Raw genomic sequence first — 21224 nt, 5'->3', positions numbered from 1 at the left:
AAGCGCAGCTGCTTATATACCGCCGCGACACCGCGAGCGACGGCGCGAGTTGGAGCCCCGTTTCTCCTCTGTCGTGACGTCACGGTGTCACGTGGTATTGAAGGCGACACCGCCGCGGCTGAGGAGCTTGGTTGAGCTCTAGTAATATGCTTCGCATAAAACAACTTGCCGCAGGTGGGAACTGAACCCACAAATGCGAAGGTTGTGGGTTCGGTTCCCACCTGCGGCGAGTTGTTTTATGCGAAGCATATTACTAGAGCTCAACCCAGCTCCTCAGGCGCGGCGGTGTCGCCTTCAATACCACGTGACACCGTGACGTCACGACAGAGAAGAAACGGGGCTCTAACTCGCGCCGTCGCTCGCGGCATCGCCTTCAAGGCTGACCACGTGACACCATGACGTCACGACAGAGGAGAAACGGGGCTCCAACTCGCGAGGTCGCGGCGGTATATAAGCAGCTGCGCTTGTTTCTAGGTGGCTTTGACTCAACTCTTGCAAGATGGGCTGGGTGGGAATCTAACCAGGGTCTCCGGAGTGTGAGACGGAGACGCTGCCACTGAGCCACGAGTTTTTTTTTTTTCTTAATTCGCGAGTACGATGCTTCAAAGCGGTACAAAAGCGCCTCTAGCGAATGCGGTGTTGCCTTAGAAATGAGCTGTTTCTAAGGCTCAGGCGTGCGTCGCTTGCTCAGGCGCACATTTTGTTGCGCTCAGAACGCTGCTTTGCTCGACGCTCACCGCGTCCAATGCGGGGCGCGTAGTCGCTGCGCCGTAGCCCATTGTCTTACACCTCTTGGTGGGTCGACGGGAACGCTGTCGCGTTCTACTCTTGAAGGCGAAGCAGAGTAACGCATGAGTTGTTTCTTCGTCTAGCCGAACCAAATATAGCCAAGCAACAGCACTTCACCAGGCTAAACAGTGGTTCAACAACTAAAATAAAGGGTAGTATGCTTCGCATCCTGGGCTTAACCTTAGCTAAGCCACAGCCATTTTTTTCATCCACTTTAATTTCCATTAATTTATCGTTTTTTTATTTCATTTATTAGGCACAACTAATTTCCCCTATGTTGTCCTTGGTTTCCGTGTTTGTTGGCTTCTTATGATATGACTATATATATATATATATATATATATATATATATATATATATGTACTGACACGTGTACTTTATGGGGCGACCATGTTTCGTCGCAACACAAATGGTATCGCACAGCGCGGGACGCGCCTGCATGTATCCGAAGTTTCTGGAAGTTATCGATGCTTCTATCCGCTGTTTGTTGCCGCCGAACCTTGTATTATCTGATTTCATCGCGTGACGCGAATGGTGTAGAACTTTCTGGAAGGCACGCGGGTCCGAACGATTAGACTGCAAGATTCGACGACTGCCCTATAAAAGCCGACGCGCTTGACCCGCTGATCAGATTTTCGACGATCGTCGACCGTGTTCGCCGCTATCGTTGTGCTATAAGTGTAGCCTCTTTTGTGGGCACAGGTTCGCCCAATAAAAGTTAGTTTTGTGTTTCACAGTATTGCTACTGTGTTCTTTAACGTCACTACCACGTGACATCTGGTGGAGGTGCTTGTGCGTTCATGTACCGAACGCCCCCGCAAAGCCGCGATCCAAGCCCGAATCCCGACGACAAAACCAACGTCGCCCAAGACCAGCGTGCTAGCCGCCGACTGCAAGGACTGCCCCCAGAGCACGGACTTCTACCTGAGACGAGCAGGAAGATTGCCACCACGTCCTCCCCAATGGTAGCCCCAACGTCCCCCGTCGTGCTGCAGCAGCCCAGGGAGCCTCCGACGTTCCGTGGTTCAACTTTCGAGGACCCGGAAAGCTGGCTTGAGACGTACGAGAGGATCGCTACGTTTAAGAACTGGAACAGCGACGACAAACTGCGGTATGTCTTCTTCGCTTTGGAAGACGCTGCCAGGACGTGGTTAGAGAACCGGGAAGCCACCTTAACGACCTGGGAACTTTTCCGTAGCGGCTTCCTGCAAACATTTACAAGCGTCGTGCGAAAAGAGCGAGCCCAAGCTATACTGGAGACCAGAGCGCAGCTGCCGAATGAGACGATTGCGATCTTCACTGAGGAAATGAGCCGTCTGTTCCGCCAGCCGACCCGGAAATGTCCGAGGAGAAGAAAGTCCGCCTGCTGATGCGTGGTGTAAAGGAGGAACTTTTCGGCACAATGATACGAAGCCCACCGAAGACCGTAGAAGAGTTCCTTCGCGAGGCCACGAGCATTGAGAAGACACTAGAAATGCGAAACCAGCAATTCAACCGCCACACGAGCTCGACAAACTACGCCGGAGTTCAGTCACTGGCCACCGACGACCTGCGCGAGACCATCAGGGCAGTCGTACGAGAGGAGCTTCAAAGGATCTTCCCTTCATCGCAACCTCAAGTGGCCACAGTCGCCGAAATTGTCAAAGAAGAAGTTCAGCGATCGCTTGGAGTTCCCGAGTTACAACCACAATCATCGCAGCCCCAGCCAGAAGCGATGACCTACGCCGCCGTCGCCCGCCGTCAAGGTCCCCCTCCACGACTGCGCCAGCGCCCTGCAACGCCGCTATTCCCTCGACCACCGCCGCCGCCGCCATCACGCCCACCCATCGCCCAGCGCAGCTACCCGAGAAAGACAGACATTTGGCGAGCCCCCGACCATCGCCCGCTCTGCTATCACTGCGGAGAAGCCGGCCATGTGTATCGTCGATGCCCATACCGCGACATGGGACTTAGAGGGTTCGCCGTCAACGCGCCGCGTCCACAGCTGGGAGAGCGCCCACGTGACATCGCCGACTACCTCGCCGCTACTCAATGGAGCCCTCGACGACCGTCCCGTTCGCCGTCACTAGGCCGCTACCTGTCGCCGCAGCGCCGACCATACACCGGCCCAGCCCGGGGCCGCTCTGCGAGCCCATATCCGGAAAACTAAAAGCAGCAACCGATGGAGGTGCGGTTGCTGTTCGTCGAACTGACGAAGATCCTCCGCCGCCGACGAAGACAACGAAGAGACCATCTCGACGACATAATAACGACCCGCCGCCGTCTCGACGAAGTCAGGAAGCCAAGACTGCACCGAGGAAAGACGACTTGACGAGGCGACGTTCCAGCTTCAGTTCAACACGACGCAGCCGTGATCCGACGCCAAGACCTAATTGCAACGCCAGACAAAGAACCACCGACCTCGACGTGCTTCTTGACGGCCACGCAATTACCGCCTTAGTGCACACAGGGGCTGATTACTCCGTCATGAGTGGACACATCGCGGCCCAGCTGAAGAAGGTTAAGACTGCATGGGAAGGCCCTCAAATTCGCACCGCTGGAGGCCACCTGATTACGCCGACTGGAATCTGCACGGCAAGAATAACCATTCATGACCGGACTTACCCTGCCACCTTCGTTATCCTCCAACAGTGTTCACGAGACGTCATTCTCGGTATGGACTTCCTGAACCAACACGGCGCAATCATCGACCTGAAGTCGAAGTCAATAACGCTGTCGGAAGATAAAGCGATACCGCCGGAGAGCCCTCGTGGTCACCACGCCTTGAGTGTGCTCGAAGGTCAAGTGAGCCTCCCGCCTCGCTCCAGCGTTGTTATTTCGGTCGGCACCGAAATACCCGCTGACGTAGAAGGTGTAATCGAAGGCGACCAACGTCTACTGCTAGACCGTGAAATTTGCGTCTCAAGAGGGATCGCTCGACTGCACGGAGGGAAAACTGAAGTGTTACTGACGAACTTCAGCCAGGAGTTCAAGCACATCAACAAGGGCACGACGATCGCGTACATCGAGGAAATTCTGGAAACCAGTAATGCGTTTGTCCTCTCAGATTCCGCCGCATCTACCCCGACGACCATCGTTTCCGAACCAGACTACGACATTAATCCAAGTCTCCCCGTGATTAAGCAACAGCAGCTCAGAAGACTGCTCCGACGATACAAAGGCAGCTTTTCGACGTCATCGAGGATTCGACAAACACCAGTCGCCAAGCATAGCATAAACACCGAGGAGTACGCTCGACCACTCCGCCAAAGCCCTTACCGAGTTTCGCCGCGAGAACGTGAAGCTATAAGAGAACAAGTCGACGAAATGCTGCGTGACGACATCATCCAGCCGTCGAAAAGCCCGTGGGCATCCCCTGTTGTCCTGGTGAAAAAAAAGGACGGAACCCTACGTTTCTGCGTCGATTATCGTCGTCTGAACAAGATCACGAAGAAGGACGTATACCCCCTCCCACGGATAGACGACGCATTGGATCGGCTCTGCAACGCTAAGTACTTCTCATCGATGGACTTCAAGTCGGGCTATTGGCAAATAGATGTCGACAAAAGAGATCGCGAAAAGACCGCCTTCATCACCCCAGCCGGCCGCTACGAGTTCAAGGTTATGCCATTTGGACGGCGCTCGGCGCCTGCAACGTTCCAGCGCGTGATGCACACGGTTTTAGCGGGATTGAAGTTGCAGACCTGTCTCGTTTACTTGGATGACGTAGTTGTATTCGCCGGAAAGTTCGACGATCACCTTAGGTGGCTTGCCACAGTACTAGAGGCCATCAAGTCATCTGCGCTCACTCTGAAGCCAGAAAAATGCCGCTTCGCTTACGACGAGCTTCTGTTCCTAGGCCACGTCATCAGTAAATCCGGAGTACGCCCCGACCCCCAGAAAAAAGCTGCCATCGCAAAGTTCCCGCAGCCCACCGACAAGAAGGCAGTGCGTAGATTCCTTGGCATGTGTGCCTACTACAGGCGCTTTGTCAAGGACTTTTCACGCTTCGCCGAGCCGTTGACACGACTAACTCAATGTGATGTTGAGTTCAAGTGGGAAACGCCGCAGTCCGACGCATTTGAAGAACTCAAACGACGCATGCAGTCGCCGCCGGTACTTGCGCACTTCGACGAGTACGCCGATACAGAAATCCATACTGACGCCAGTAGCCTAGGCCTCGGTGCCGTTCTAGTCCAGAGAAAAAACGTAATCGAACAGGTGATAGCTTATGCTAGCCGGTCGCTGTCAATAGCGGAAGGCAACTATTCTAAGACCGAAAAGGAAAGCCTCGCCATCGTTTGGGCTACAGCTAAATTTCGCCCTTATCTATATGGCAGGCCATTCAAAGTCGTCAGCGACCATAACGCGTTGTGTTGGCTAACGAATATAAAGGATCCTTTAGGACGACTCGCGCGGTGGAGCCTCAGACTACAAGAATACGACATAACTGTCACCTACAAGTCCGGACGAAAACACTGCGATGCCGATTGCCTATCACGCGCCCCCATTGACCCGCCGCCACAAGACGACGAGAATGACGACGCCTTCCTTGGAATGATAAGCGCGGAAGACTTCGCTGAACAGCAACGCGCAGACCCTGAGCTAAAAGGCCTCTTCGAATATTCGGAAGGGCACACCGACGTTGTCCCCAGGGCATTTAAGCGCGGATTATCTTCCTTCACGCTTCAAAACAATCTACTCGTGAAGAAGAACTTCTCACCAGTCCGTGCCAACTACCTTCTTGTTGTCCCGTCAGGACTTCGTCCAGAAGTATTGCACGCCCTACATGACGAACCGACCGCTGGACACCGGGGATTTTCCCTGACACTTTTGAGGATACAAGAAAAGTATTATTGGCCGCGCCTGACCGCCGACGCCGCCCGTTATGTCAAAACATGCCGAGACTGTCAGCGACGCAAGACACCGCCGACAAGGCCAGCCGGATTACTACAGCCAATCGAGCCTCCTTGCCGACCATTCCAGCAGATCGGCATGGACTTGCTAGGACCCTTTCCGACATCAACAACCGGAAATAAGTGGATCGTCGTGGCGACAGACTACCTAACCCGCTTCGCTGAAACTAAAGCACTGCCGAAAGGTAGCGCAGCCGAAGTGGCGAAATTCTTTGTCGAAAACATCTTGCTGCGACATGGCGCTCCAGAAGTCCTCATCATCGACAGAGGAACGGCCTTTACAGCGGAGCTCACCCAAGCCATTGTGAAATACAGTCAAACAATGCACAGGAGGACAACGGCCTACCATCCGCAGACGAATGGTCTTACGGAGCGGCTGAATAAGACCCTCGCCGACATGCTAGCGATGTACGTCGACGTCGAACACAAGACCCGGGATGCCGTCCTGCCGTACGTAACATTCGCTTACAACACGGCTGTGCAAGAAACAACACAGATCACGCCGTTCAAGCTGGTCTACGGCAGGAACCCGACGACGGCGCTCGACGCCATGCTGCCGCACGCCACTGACGAGGAGAACTTTGACGTCGCTACCTATCTCCAGTGCGCCGAAGAAGCCCGAGAGCTCGCCCGCCTGGGGATCAAGAACCAGCAGAGGACCGATAGCCGACATTACAACCTCCGACGACGCTTCGTCGAGTACCAGCCCGACGACCGTGTTTGGCTATGGACCCCGATACGCCGACGAGGACTCAGTGAGAAACTACTCCGAGGCTATTTCGGACCCTACAAGGTCATCCGAAGTATTGGCGCTCTGGACTATGAGGTCGTGCCAGACGGCATTTCGCATTCACAGTGGCGCCGCGCACGATCTGAAGTGGTCCACGTGGTGCGCCTTAAACCCTTTTACGGACGCTGACGGAATTCCTTATTTTTGTTGTTTTCTCTGCTACGGGTGTTTTTATTTTGTTTGTATGTAGCATCGGGTTGATGCTTTTTAGGAGGGGGGTACTGACACGTGTACTTATCTTTATCGGGCGACCATGTTTCGTAGCCAAACAAAGGTTATCGCACGGCGCGGGACGCGCCTGCATGTATCCGAAGTTTCTGGAAGTTATCGATGCTTCTATCCCCTGTTTGTTGCCGCCGAACCTTGTATTATCTGACTTCATCGCGTGCCGCGAATGGTGTAGAACTTTGTCGAAGGCACGCAGGTCCGAACGATTAGACTGCAACATTCGACCACTGCTCTATAAAAGCCGACGCTCTTGACCCGCTGATCAGATTTTCGACGATGGCCGACCGTGTTCGCCGCTATCGTTGTGATATAAGTGCAGCCTCTTTTGTGGGCACAGGTTCGCCCAATAAAAGTTAGTTTTGTCTTTCACAGTATTGCTACTGTGTTCTTTAACGTCACTACCACGTGGCAATATAAATATAAACGACAAGAAAGGGGTTTAACCAAGGGTCCCGATATTGTGGTGACGTGTTTGTTGGCTTCTTATGATATATATATCCAGTTGAGGTAGCCGCTGTTGGTGCTTTTAATGCGCTTCTCCTCCTTTTGTCAGGATTTGCAGAAATAAACCGACAGTATGAATTAAAAGCCGTGCACGTGAGTGGGAACAATGATGTAGAAATCATTTAGCCACAACCAATTCTTTAAAAGAGCTTCGCAGGGTGCACAGTCTCTCAAACGTAGTACCTGGGTTACGAGAGTCTGGGAATCCTAAAGTCGCAGAGGTCGCAGAGGGCGTGCCTCAGCCTCGTAGAGCACTTTTTTGTTCGATGTCGGCTGAGTGCCTCCCAGCCACAGTCGAAGTCCCTTTCTCTGTATAGCTTCTAAACACGTCTTAGGATTACGGTGCTGGAGACAGAGAGAAAGTGGAGGCTCACCTTGGACCTTCGAAGATATCACAGGCAACTTATGTGCACCACGATTGCAGTCAAAGAGCTGCATTCCATCTGCAGAAGACAAGTCACTAGTTCTGGAACATTTGAGCACGACATATCCCAGTCACCTACAAGTGCACACAGATGGCTCTGTAAAAGCATACGAAGACAGATGTCCAGCTACTTTCTATATTTCCTCTCTTAGATTGGTCTGGACGTTCGGACTGTATAGCCTTGTCGACAGTTGTGGGAGGCGTGGCAATTGCCGCTGCTCGGCGAAAACTGAAGACTTTGCCTCCACAGAATGTGGTTCTGCTCACGGACCCGAAGGCAGTGTTGCAATACCTCTTCCATGGCTTACCGTCCATCAAGTTCCCGCGCAAATCACTAGCCCTCGTGAAAGAACGCAGCAACAAAAGCTTCACAGTAAAGTTTCAGTGGGTTCCCTCCCACATCGGCGCATTGGCGTCAACGAAAACGCCGGTGTTCTTGCATACGCGGCGATCTACCTTCCAACCATAGTCAAGGTCCTAAAGAGTAATCAAGTTTTAAAAAATCCGACATTCGAAATCACTTTGGGACACTTTGGTTTGCATCCCATACGCCTTACTAACCAAGAGTAGCGTCACTTCCATATCACAGGAGGACAGATCTGCTAGTACACCAGCATGATTATTTAAGACGGGGCGTATTCTCTAACCCTTCGTTCTCTTCCGATGGGCAATTTCTTACTGAAGTGTAATTCTACGGTTTAAAAATTATCGGGTTTTATGTGCCGTAACCACTTTATCTAAGTACATCTAAATCTAAAACTCTAAAAGTACTAAATCTAAGTACATGGGTGTTTTCGCATATTGCCCCATCGAAATGCGACCGCCGTGGCCGTGATTCGATCCCGCGACCTCTTGCTCAGCAGCCACACCACAGCCACTGAGCAACCACGGCGGGTTATTTCTACGGTTTGTAGGCTGCACGCTTGTCCACACTCCTACTCCGGCAAGCAACACACACACACACACACACACACACACACACACACACACACACACACACACACACATACACACACACACACACACACACACACACACATTACATATATATATATATATATATATATATATATATATATATATATATATATATATATATATATATATATATATATATATACACAGCACAAATTGCTTCAGGCAGGAATTGTTTTATTAATAAGTTGAACGGAGTCTGGGAGACGCGGCACGGCTGCAAACGGCCACGTCTTCGGTTCTCGAGTGCTGCGGAAAAAAAAGAAAGCAGAAGAACCCAGATTACTAGCTGCTTTTTCTCAGCAGCCACACAAGCAGACACGTACGCCTCTAAGGTAAGAAAAAAAGAGCCACCTTCCACTCTTAATGTTGACACGTGAACTGGTTTTTCTTTTACGGGTGAGCGCTTTTACCGTCCACGAAATGTTATCGCTCAGCGCAGGACGCGTCTAAATTTATCGGAAGTTTCTAGATTGTTATCGATGCTTCAATCGGCTTTCTATTGTCACCGAACCTTGTGTAATCTGATTGAATGTAAGTGCGATGCGAATGGCATAGAACTTTGTGGAAGGCATGTGTGTCCCAGCGATTACTCTGGACTGATTACGCTGGACGACTGATCTATAAAAGCCGACGCTCTTGACCAGCTGCGCAGATTTTCAACGATCGCCGACTGTGTTCGCCACTCTCGTTGTGCTTTAAGTGTAGCCTTTATGGGCACAAATTCGCCCAATAAAACTAGTTTTGTCTTTCACATTATTGCTACTGCGTTCTTTAACGTCGCTACCACGTGACATCTGGTAGAGGTGCTTTGCCTTCATGTACAGGACGCCCCCACAAAGCCGTGATCCAAGCCCGCACGCGGAAGACAACACCAACGTCGCCAAGAACCAGCGGTTTAGCCGCAGGCTGCAAGGACTGCCCCCGGAGCATGGACTTTTGTCTGAGACGACCAGGAAGATCGCCACGAAGTCCACCCCAATGGCAGCCCCAGCGTCCCCGATCGTGCTGCAGCAGCCCAGGGAACATCCGACGTTCCGCGGTTCAACGTTCGAGGACCTGGAAAGCTGGCTTGAGACGTATGAGGGAGTCGCTACATTTAACAGCTGGAACAGCGACGACAAACTGCGACATGTCTTCTTCGCATTGGAAGACGCTGCCAGGACATGGTTCAAGAACCGAGAAACCACCTGAACGATCTGGGACCTGTTCCGAAGCGGCTTCCTGCAGACATTCGCAAGCGTTGTACGCCGAGAACGAGTCCAAGTGCTATTAGAAACCCGGGTGCGGCTACCTAATGAGACAACCGCGATCTTCACGGAGGAAATGAGCCGTCAATCCGGCCACGCTGACCCTAAATGCCCGAGGAGAAGAAAGTCCGCATACACATGCGTGGTGTAAAGGAGGATCTTTTCGTCGGAATGGTACGGAGCCCACCGAAGACCGTTGACGAGTTTCTTTGCGAGGCCACCAGCATCGAGCGGACACTGGAAATGCGGAATCGGCAATTCAACCGCCGCACTAACTCGACAAACTATGCGGAAGTTCAGTCACTGGCCGCCGAAGACCTGCGCGAGACTATCAGAGTGGTCGTGCGGGACGAGCAACAGAAGCTGTTCCTATCATCACAGCCTCAAGTGGCTTCGATTGCCGACGCCGTACGTGAGGAGCTCCAACAACAACTCGGAGTAGCCCCTGAATTGCCGCAGCCTCAGCCGCAAGCGATGACATACGTCTCTGTAGCCCACAGTCACGTTCCCCCTCCGCGCCCACGGCAGGGCCCAGTGACGACACAGTTCCGTCGTCCACCACCACACCCGCCGCCAGCACGCCAACCCGTCATTTCACGCGGCGTTCCAAGCAAGACTGACGTTTGGCGCATCCCCGACCACCGTCCACTTTGCTATCGCTACGGAGAAGCCGGCCATGTGTACCACTGACGCCCATACTGGAAGATGGGACTGCGAGGTTTCGCAGTTAACGCGCCGCGACCACAGATTGGCGAATGACCTCGCGATATCGCCAACTAGCTCGCCGCCACTCAGTGGAGCCCTCGACGACCGTCCCGTTCGCCGTCACCAGACCGGTACCTGTCTCCGCAGCGCCGACCATACAAGACCAAGCCCGGGGCCGGTCAGCGAGCCTATATCCGGAAAGCTAAAAGCAGCAACCAATGGAGGTGCCATTGTGGTTCATCAAACTGATGAAGATCCTCCACCGCCGACGAAGACGCCGAAGAAACAAGAAACTACCTCGACGACATACCGACACGCCGCCGTACCGATAAAGTGTGGAAGCAAAGAATACGACGACACATGACGACCTGACGACGTCACATACCAGCCACAGGTCAATGCGAGGCAGCCGTGATCCGACATCAAGACCGAACTGTAATGCAAGACGAAGTACCACCGACCTCGACGTGCTTCTCAACGGCCACGCAGTCACCGCCTAATCGAAACAAGGGTTGATTACCCCGTTATGAGTGGACACATCGCCGCCCAGTTGAAGAACGTTAGTACTAAATGGGAAGGACCTCAATGTCGGACCACTGGAGGGCACTTCATAACGCCGACTGGAATGTGCACAGCAAGAATTACAATTCACGAGCGGACTTACCCTGCCACCTTCGTTATCCTCCAACAGTGTTCACTAGACGTCATTCTCAGCATGGACTTCCTTAACCAACCCGGCGCACTCATAGACCTGAAGTCAAAATCGATAACGCTGTCGGAAGATCATGCGATGTTGCCGGACAGTACTCGGAGTCACCAAGCCTTGAGTGTGCTCCAAGATCAAGTGAGCATCCCGCCGCGCTCCAGCATTGTTATTTCGGTCGGCACCGAGACAACTGATGACGTAGACGGCGTCATCAAGGGCGACCAACGTCAACTGCACGATCGCGAAATTTGCGTCGCAAGAAGAATCGCTCAAGTGCACGGAGGAAAGACGAAAGTGTTGCTGACAAATTTCAGCCAGGAGTTCAAGCACATCAACAAGGGCACGACAATCGCATACATCGGGGAAGTTCTGGAAAGCAGCAATGCTATTGTCCTCACGGATTCTGCCGCATCTATCCCGACAACCGTAGTTCACGAACCAGACTTCGACATAAATCCAATAATCCCCATGATTAAGCAACAACAGCTCAGAAGTTTACTTCGACGATACAAAGAGTGCTTTTCAACGTCATCAAGGATTCGACAAACGCCAGTGGCAAAGCATCGCATAATAACTGAAGAGTGTGCTCGACCACTCCACCAGAGCCCTTATCGAGTTTCTACGCGAGAACGTGAGGCTCTGAGGCACCAAGTCTACGAAATGCTGCGTGACGACATCATTCAGAAAAAGGACGGCACCCTACGTTTCTGCGTCGATTATCGTCGTCTGAACAAGATCACGAAGAAGGACGTAAACCCCCTCCCAGGAATAGACGACACATTGGATGGCTCTGCAACGCTAAATACTTCTCGTCTATGGACCTCAAGTCTGGCTATTGGCAAATAGAAGTCGACGAAAGAGATCGCGAAAAGACCGCCTTCATCACCCCGGACGGCCTCTACGAGTTCAAGGCTATGCCATTCGGACTGTGCTCGGCGCCTTCAACGTTACAGCGCGTGATGGACATGGTTTTAGCAGGATTGAAGTGGCAGACCTGTCTCATTTACTTGGATGACGTCGTCGTCTTCGCTGGAAATTTCGACGATCACCTTAGGCGGCTTGCAACAGTACTAGAGGCCATCAGGTCATCAGGGCTTACTTTGAAGCCGGAAAAGTGCCGCTTCGCTTACGACGAGCTTCTGTTTCTAGGCCACGTCATCGGCAAATCTGGAGTCCAACCCGCACCGCAAAAGACAGTTGTCATCGCAAAGTTCCCGCAGCCTATCGACAAGAAGGAAGTGCTCAAAGGACGCATGCAGTCGCAGCCGGTACTTGCACACTTCGACGAGGATGCCGATACATAAATCCATACTGACGCCAGTAGCCTAGGCCTCGGTCCCGTCCTAGTCCAGAGGAAAGACGGACTTGAACGCATGATATCTAATGCTAGCCGGCCGCTGTCAAAAGCGGAAGGCAATTATTCTACGACCGAAAAGGAATGCTTCGACATCATTTGGGCTACAGCAAAATTCCGCCCGTACCTATAGGGGAGGCCATTCAAAGTGGTCAGCGACCATCACGCGTTGTGTTGGCTAGCTAACTTAAAAGACCCTTCAGGACGGCTGGCGCGGTGGAGCCACAGACTACAAGAATACGACATCAGTGTAACCTAAAAGTCCGGACGAAAACACTCAGATGCCGATTGCCTATCACGCGCTCCCATTGACCCGCTGCCGCAAGATGACGAAGACAACTCCTTCCTTGGAATAATAAGCGCGGAAGACTTCGCTAAACAGCAACAAGCAGACCCGGAGCTAAAAGGCCTCGTCGATTATTTAGAAGGGCACACCCACGTAGTCCCTAGGGCATTTAAGCGCGGATTGTCTTCATTCACGCTTCAAAACAGCCTACTCGTGGAGAAGAACTCCTTACCAGTCCGCGCCAACTACCTTCTTGTTCCGTCGGCGCTGCGTCCAGAAGTGCTGCACGCCCTACATGACGATCCGACCGCTGGGCATCTCGGTTTCTCCCGGACGCTATAGAGGATACAAGAAAAGTATTACTTACCGCGCCTAACCGCCGATGTCACCCGTTACGTAAAGACATGTCGAGACTGTCAGCGACGCAAGACGCCACCGACAAGGCCAGCGGGATTACTACAGCCAATCAAGCCTCCTTACCAACCTTTTCAGCTGATCGGGATGGACTTGCTGGGACTGTTTCCGACATCAACTTCCGGAAATAAGTGGATCGTCGTGGCGACGGACTATCTCACCCCCTTCGCTGAAACTAAAGCTCTAACGAAAGGCAGCGCAGCCGAAGTGGCGAAATTTTTCGTCGAGAACATCCTGCTGCGACATGGTGCTCCAGAAGCCCTCATCACCGACAGAGGAACGGCTTTTACAGCAGAGCTCACCCAAGTCATTCTGCAATACATCCAGACAAGCCACCGGAAGACAACTGCCTACAACCCGCATACGAATGGTCTCAGGGAGCGCCTGAACAAGATCCTCGCCGACATGCTAGCAATGTACGTCGACGTCGAGCACAAGACGTGGGATGCCGTCCTGCCATGCGTAACCTTTGCTTACAACGTGGCGGTGCAAGAAGCAACACATATCACGCTGTTCAAGCTTGTTTACGGCAGGAACCCGACGATGACTCTCGACGCCATGCTGCCGCACGTGACCGACGAAGAGAATCTTGACGTCGCTATCTATCTCCAGCGCGCCGAAGAAGCTCGACAGCTCGCCCGCCTACGTATTGTCAGGATTGGGGGCTCAATCCCATCTCCCGTGGTCCTTTGCCAAGATTGGAGTAGGACATGAATTCGAAGGTAGCTGGCCCATGCCGTTGTCCAACTTACTTACGCTGAGGACATTGATGAAGTGAAGAACTGCTTCTCATCAAGAACGAGGAAAATGGGTTTATTTACAGAAATTAAATCAGTCTAACATGACTGCTTGTCAAAGAGAGTGTCAGTCCAACATGACTGCAGGAGAGAAGTGTATCAGTCTAACATGACTGCTCAAGAGAAGTGAGCCAACATTCGCCCAACAACAGTTTTTATACACTCGGTCCGCCGGCCATACGAGGCGACGACTGTTCGTTTACTCATCACGAACTCGCCGCTGCTCCGCAGATGAGTTTACGTACACAAAGGCACACACATTCCGAAGCCTGGCGCCGGCGTTGGAGGGGTGCCGTTCCGAGAAGTAACGGCGCCAATCGTGGGTAGCTCGTTGTCTTGCGGCTGCCCGAGGCATGGGAAGCACCAAAATACGGCTTTCCCGCGGCAGCTTGTTCAGGCGTAACAGATCAGGTCCGCGCTGGAGAACTCCGGAACCATTGTTCGCACACCGAACTCGTTCCGTCACAATGTCGATGGGGCTAGTTGAAGGAGGCGGTTTTCAGCACAAAGGCCGCTTCTTCGAACGCCTCCTAGCTGCAGCGACGGTGAGGGGGAGATGCGCGTCGTGTCGCCCAGTCGTAACTGGGTGGCAATCTTGCCTTGCAGCTCGCCATTCTTAACCGTATCAAGAACCAGCAGCATACCTACCGACAGCCGGCACTACAACCTCCGACGACGCTTCGTCCAGTACTAGCCTGGCAACCGTGTTTGGGTTTGGACCCCAATACGTCGACGAGGACTCAGTGAGAATCTATTGCGGTGCTATTTCTGACCCTACAAGATCAACCGACGTGTTGGCGATCTTGGCTATGAGGTCGTGCCAGACGGCATTTTGCATTCACAGCGGCACCGCGCACGACCTGAAGTAGTTCATGTTATGCGTCTTCAGCCGTTTCACCACCGCTAATGAACTTTCGTAACGCCGCATAGCTGAACTTCTGATTCTTTCTTTTTTCGACTGTGTCACCTTGGACTTCGTTTCTTTGTTATTACTTTGTTGAACAAGTGTCCTTTTGTCTTTTACTCTCCTGTTATGTTCGCAGCATCGGGCCGATGCCTTTTGAGAGGGGTGGATTGACATGTGAACTCGTTTATTTTTTACGGGTGAGCGCTTTTACCGTCCTCGAAATGTTATCGCTCTGCGCGGGACGTGTTTAAATGTATCGGAAGTTTCTAGAATGTTATCGTTTTATTCTATCCGATATCTGTTGTCGTCGAACCTCGTGTAATGTGATTGCATGCATGCGCGACGCGAATGGCGTAGAACTTTGTGGAAGGCATGTGGGTCCCAGCGATTACTCTGGAACGTTCGACGACTGGTCTATAAAATTCGATGAGCCTGACCCGCTGAGATTTTCGACGAGCGCCGACTGTGTTCGCCGCTCTCGCTGCGCTTTAAGTGTAGCCTGTTTTGTGGGCACAGGTTCGCCCAATAAAAGCTAGTTTTGTATTTCACGGTGTTGCTACTTTGTTCTTTAACGTCACTAACCACGTGACAATATCGCTTCACCTTGGTTTCAATAAATAAGTGAAACGCATTTGTAAAAAAATTTTCCAGCTACTTTGGAACCTATCTACTCTCTATCTACTTACTATGTACTTACTTTCAGACCACTATGCTTACTGTAAGCGTAATTTTCCTAATCTCGTACTGTATAGGTTCAACAGGTAAGCAGATCTTCCGTGCATCGAGATTATTAGCTTAGAGGCACGCAAGCAACATGTAGCGTTCTCGATGCGTTAATTTATTAAATTCATATTTATTCCCTCCATTTGTCTTCCCTCAGTGCCATGAGACATACAGAGGGAAGTGGCTTACAGTGCAAGATGAAATAGAAGGGTCAATTACTGTATAAATTGTTCCATAGTAACAAAACAACAGGGCACCTCTGCATACAATGCTATAGCTTGGAGAGGCATGACCATAGGGGCATGGTACACGCAGCGGACGCACCAGATCTGCGGTTTGTATAAAATACCCACGGTGCGTACGAGCGAGTAACGTTGAGAGACTTGCGACTGTAGACCATAATAAGCAGCCGCGACCAGGGAGACCACTTGAATAACGTGCAGTACATGGGCGCGGCGTCATAGTTAACGTCGTAGGCGGCGAGCCCGACCAGCAGGTCCGTGTTCTCGTAAAGGTACCAGAACTGCGAGCGGGCGCGTAAGGACAGAAAGAGTCATTGCGCTCAAGAGGCGTCACTTTGCAACATGAGTTACACCATCGGCGTCAAACGAAACGCGAACAGCGGAGCGCGTGGCCCATCGTATAACCGAAGCTACAGCGTGAAACGTACATTCATTATTACACCCTCAAACACCTGTACACCTTTTCGCGTGTATATTTGTAACACAACAATATTCGCCACTTGTCTTGCCTGCGTTTCCTTTCTTGAAAACGGTACGCTCGCTACTTTCCTGTCGAGAATGCTAGGTCATGCTGATAAAGCGCATGCCGTTCGTGGCATGGAAGTACCGGGCTCGCAGCCTTAAGGAAAGGAAATGCGGACAAGACAGATGACGATTATCGTTGTGTGGCAAGATACGACCCAAACGGTGTAATATTGTTTAAGAGTATCATTGGCAGGCGCGCACATCCGATTTGATTTCACCGCACTGCGTGATATGCACCCCCCCCCCCCTCTATACTGCGATATTTGCGTTTCCGCTTCGCTTGTCTTATCTGAAGGCAAGGACATAAAAAAGGCGACCACAGCAATGCTGGACACCGCCTTTAGTTCACCGCTCTTGCACCACGCTGCTTACGGATCTTAATGTTTCAGAATTCGCGTGCTGACGCACGCAGTGTCCTCAACGAAAACAGAATTGACATAAAAAGAAAGAAGCAAGACCATGCCCTATAGCTTTCACCGCCCAGCGCACATTGGGAATGGTTGATCATTTAGGGATGCGGACTGGATTCCAAGAGGAGGGAAGCGTTGCTGGGGGCGGTAGAAAGTTAGGCGGGCGGATGATATTAAGAAGTTTGCAGGGACAACATGGCCACAATTAGCACATGACCGCGGTAGTTGGAGAAGTATGGGAGAGGCCTTTGCCCTGCAGTGGGCGTAGCCACGCTGCTGCTGCTGCTGCTGATGATGATGATGATGATGATCGCATAATCAACCGCCTCGCGTAAAAGACGAGCGGACGGCTGGTTGGCTATGAATCAGCAGTTTTGCTGCAATTTGCAAGAGGTTCCATTACGCTTAGAGAAGGAGGGTGCCAGAACCTTAAGATAGCTTGCACCCTCCATCCTATGCCACGTGCAACTTTTTTGTCCGATGGGATTTTCGTGCGGCTTCGCCGGGTGTCGCTTAAACAAAAAAAAAAAAGCGGAAACACCTTTTTTGTTGCTACGCTGCTCTCAATCTGAAAAGCAGATTTTCGAAGAATAATGCCAGCTTGCTACATGGTGTTGGTTTGAGGATATGCAGACGCAGGCTTGGCGTCCTTAGTCTCCCTTAACCTCGGCTTACGCTTTGTCGTGAAGGCGCCTGGTCGTCGCGTCATGATTCACTGCCACAGACATCGATTTGTTTTTTTCTTTTATGCCTAGGCAACGCGTACAAGCCGAGTAGCTTTTCTTAAGGCTTGGTAAGCAGCGGGAGTACTGGCAGAAATTCATTTTTAACTGATAAATGTTCACAGACCTGCTTCACTAAAGGGTTTCAAGTAAGGCGCATTAGTTTGGAGAACGTGGAATAGTTCCGTTATTTTGGCAAGCTCGCATGAGAGTAAGGAGTCCCTCCGTCTTTTATGTCCATGGGTCCACGCTACACCGCTCCCTTGCCTCTTAGCTAAGCACTGGTAAAACTGTAATTAAACCGAATATAGACTGATGTATAGGGCCAACTTAAAGTTCCCCATATCCTCCGCCTTGGCTGCAGTGGCTGTATGGTCTGCTGCTCTGTATAAGGTCGTGTGCTGAAACTCGGCTATTATGGTCATTTTCTTTCTTTTTTTTTTTACAGCGAAGCTGTTTATGGCTAGCCGATTCGTCCGTCCGTCCGTTTGTGGCTCGTGCGCTAAAAACTCATCCGACGCAACCCCATGAGCATGCGCGAAATAAAGAGGGAGAGAGAGAGAGCTGCGTGATTGGCTGCGCTAGTAGTGTCGTCGTTACTCTCCGTTGCAGCCGTTTGCCGTTTCCTCTCAGTAGCAGTTTCCCTCCGACTCCGGAATGGGTCGGCCACGCGTCATACGTACTCCGGACGAGCAGGCAGCTTTCGATCAGCAACACCGCGAGCAGAACCGGGAACGAGCTCCAGCTACCCCGTGCCGATGCTGCAGCCCGGGCTCAAGAACAGGCTCGTTTAGCAGAGCGCACTCAGCAACTGCGTACCGAGGAGCCGGCAGGCTTCCAAGCAGTCGTTTAATAAACCATCGGGATTAACCCAGTGATAAACACCGGCGCAGCATGTTTCAGCTTCGCTGGTTATATAACCGTTTCTACGGAGTGCTTGGGCGGGATAAAAAAAAGAAAGAAAACTCCAGTACGTGTAACTTCAGGTTGCAATGAAAGTTCACGTGTATCTTTGGGTTGCAATGAAAGTTAAGGAACCCTAGATCAAAATTATTCCGTGCCCTTGACTGGCATCCTTCATTACCCCTGTGCAGATTTTGGGGATTCAAATCGGTTAATGAAAACTACTGACATTTTACTGCGGGCAATATGCAAATCAAGCAATTTATTCCGCGTTGTATGTTTTCTTTAGCCGCCTGAAAGCCTGGGATATCCGCAAGATGGTTAGGTAATTACGGGTGTGGCTGATGTCGCTTACCATGCCGCAACCAGCACGAATATAATTTTTTGGAGTTGTCATTTTTAGTAATAAAACGCACATTGAAGTATTAAAATAGAAGCTCCATACTTTGGTGATTACACAATATACTGTTCGAACTGATGTGTCTAATTTTACCTGGGCTTATGGCCTGAGTGGCTTGGCTACATGAAACCCAGGTAAGTATAGTTATTCAATTAGCTAAGACATCATCCCTCTATATTTAGCCCTCTTCCCAGGAGTTCCCAGATATGCCTCTGTTAACGTCAGCAAGAGTACAAGGATTCGAAACAGTCCAACGTGGCTCAGATAAAATTTGAGATATACAAGTAAGATGATTTTCTTTCTCATTACGATTGCGCGTTGCTTTGATTTTGTAGTCATCCGTCGCATTCTTTTCGTTAATATCTAAAAGCACTAAACAGCGCCACACATCCGTAAGCGTTGGGTGAAGATTCCATTCCCCGAGGCATTGCTCAGCAGTCTATGTCTCGTGGAATGGAATCACCGCGTTAATGATTCTAAATTGAAAAGAATTTAAAATTCAAAAGAATGCTTCCCGCAGGGTTACGCCGACTGCATCGCCCCGGAGTCGGCTTCGCCTCACTAGTCAATGTCCCGGATTCAAGGACTTGTCAAAGAAAGCGGAAGCTAAAATATCGCAGTGTAGTCAGTATAGGGCGAGTATTATCGCACAGTGCAGTGAAACCGTACGTGTCGTCGGCGTCAAATGAAAGGAGAACAGCGGTGCGTCTGCTACAGTTGGGGCCGTAATCTTTTCTCGCTTTCAAATAAGAGAGTACAGGGGGTTTGTCGTTTATTTCTCGTCTACCTCTTTTTCGCGCACTATTTTGTTGAGATAGAACAAAGGGGCTCTATTCTCGACACGTATGGCCGCTGCACGGTCGCCATTGTTCGCCATGTTGAATCTCTAATTGGCTGTCGAAAGGTCACATGCTTTGAGATTTGTGCCGGAAAGCGGCACAAACTTTTCTTTTGATTAGTGCACAGCTATACGAAGTATTGTAGCCTTACCGACCATATAAGCTCGGAAACATTCACTTGCTAAGTGAATGGTGAAGGGAACAAGCGTATGGTGCCACCATGCACGAGGAAACATGAACACATGACACTCGATGTCAAAGCGCTGGTGTCAGCAATGCGGCAGCAGCAGCGAGTGAAGTGACTTTCGTGTGTTCTGCCCCTTAATGCAAGAACGGCGGACACACAGCGCACACGAAGGCATGAGCCGTCTGTAGACACTGACGGCGCGCGCAGCACTGCGAAGTTTGCAAATGGGAACAGTTGTCATCTTTGGCTATGGCTCCGCGGTGTTGTCAGACTGAACGCCGCACGCAACAGCCGCGACACATCAGGGAGGAGCTTTGCACCGATCCTCACTCTCTTTCACTCGTAACCACGCGAACGAAAATTAAAATTTGGTGTCCTATATTTCGGAGCGCAGACACGCTTGAAGAATTATAACTGATACTGCGTAGAAACGTGACTGCCTCTAACATTTCAGTACAAACATACCCACTTAGTGCAGTCAACAAAACGTTAATTATTCAATTTTATGTAATTCGGCTGCTGACAGCGATAATTATCATATCATTTTGTGTCCCCCTGGCCGCATACCTTATTTGCACAGGTGGTCCTCGCGTGCCTCGCAGAGCCTAATTTTAAGAAAATCCTAAAGGTTAATTTTGAACTCCCAGTATGAGAACGTTATAGTAAACCCCTTAACGTGAAGTTTCATGTTTCTGACGTGCAACTGACGTTCTTAATGCAAGTGCTCGGAAAAAACATAAATTACTCGCAGAACTTCCTGCAGGCGTTATCTAAATGATGCGTCACCAATTGCTACCAATGTCCTGCTGTTTTGTCGTTCTATGCTGCACTGCTTGGTATATCTGCGAGAAACACTGCGAAGACATCGGGAAGGGAGAAACGCGCCTGCAACACTAACGTGTTAACTGAGACCAGCATGAGACGGCGAACAAAAAGCGAGTAGTAGCAATGTTCAACCATGTTGTACGGTGGTGCGTTTGGATGATGATGCTGCTTCGTGGAAGGTGAGCTCTGGTCCATGCGCACTGTAGTTCGTGACGTAATTGAATAGTGTGAGGTTTGCTAGACCTCGTACGTAGGCGCGGTCGACGATGCGGCTTTCTCTCGATGCGAAGCATTATCAACCATGGTCAACCGTGCTCCGGGGTCGGCTGCGTACGGCGCTGCAGCGTGGGCCCTATTTTGAAAGCTATCTGCAATGATGACAGAGTGCGCCGAGTGCTGATAGCTTCGTGTGCGCTGTGTTCTC

The 21224-nt window shown here is 51.1% G+C and overlaps 1 protein-coding gene across 1 annotated transcript in view; it reads right to left on the bottom strand.

The window, feature by feature from the left end:
* Window positions 1–8765: 8765 nt before the first annotated feature.
* LOC135916495 (uncharacterized) overlaps window positions 8766–21224 on the bottom strand; it is a 75539-nt gene continuing 63080 nt past the window's right edge. Inside the window, exons 13-14 of the mRNA XM_065449882.2 lie at window positions 16110–16270; window positions 8766–8854 (exon numbers count right to left, since the gene is read on the bottom strand). Coding sequence (XP_065305954.1) covers window positions 8767–8854; window positions 16110–16270 — 249 coding nt within the window. The 3' untranslated portion in view covers window position 8766. The remainder of the gene's footprint in view (window positions 8855–16109; window positions 16271–21224) is intronic.

The sequence above is a fragment of the Dermacentor albipictus genome, chromosome 9, assembly GCF_038994185.2.
Source record: "Dermacentor albipictus isolate Rhodes 1998 colony chromosome 9, USDA_Dalb.pri_finalv2, whole genome shotgun sequence".
Lineage (NCBI taxonomy): Eukaryota > Metazoa > Arthropoda > Arachnida > Ixodida > Ixodidae > Dermacentor > Dermacentor albipictus.
This window is presented reverse-complemented; position numbering and strand designations above follow the sequence as displayed.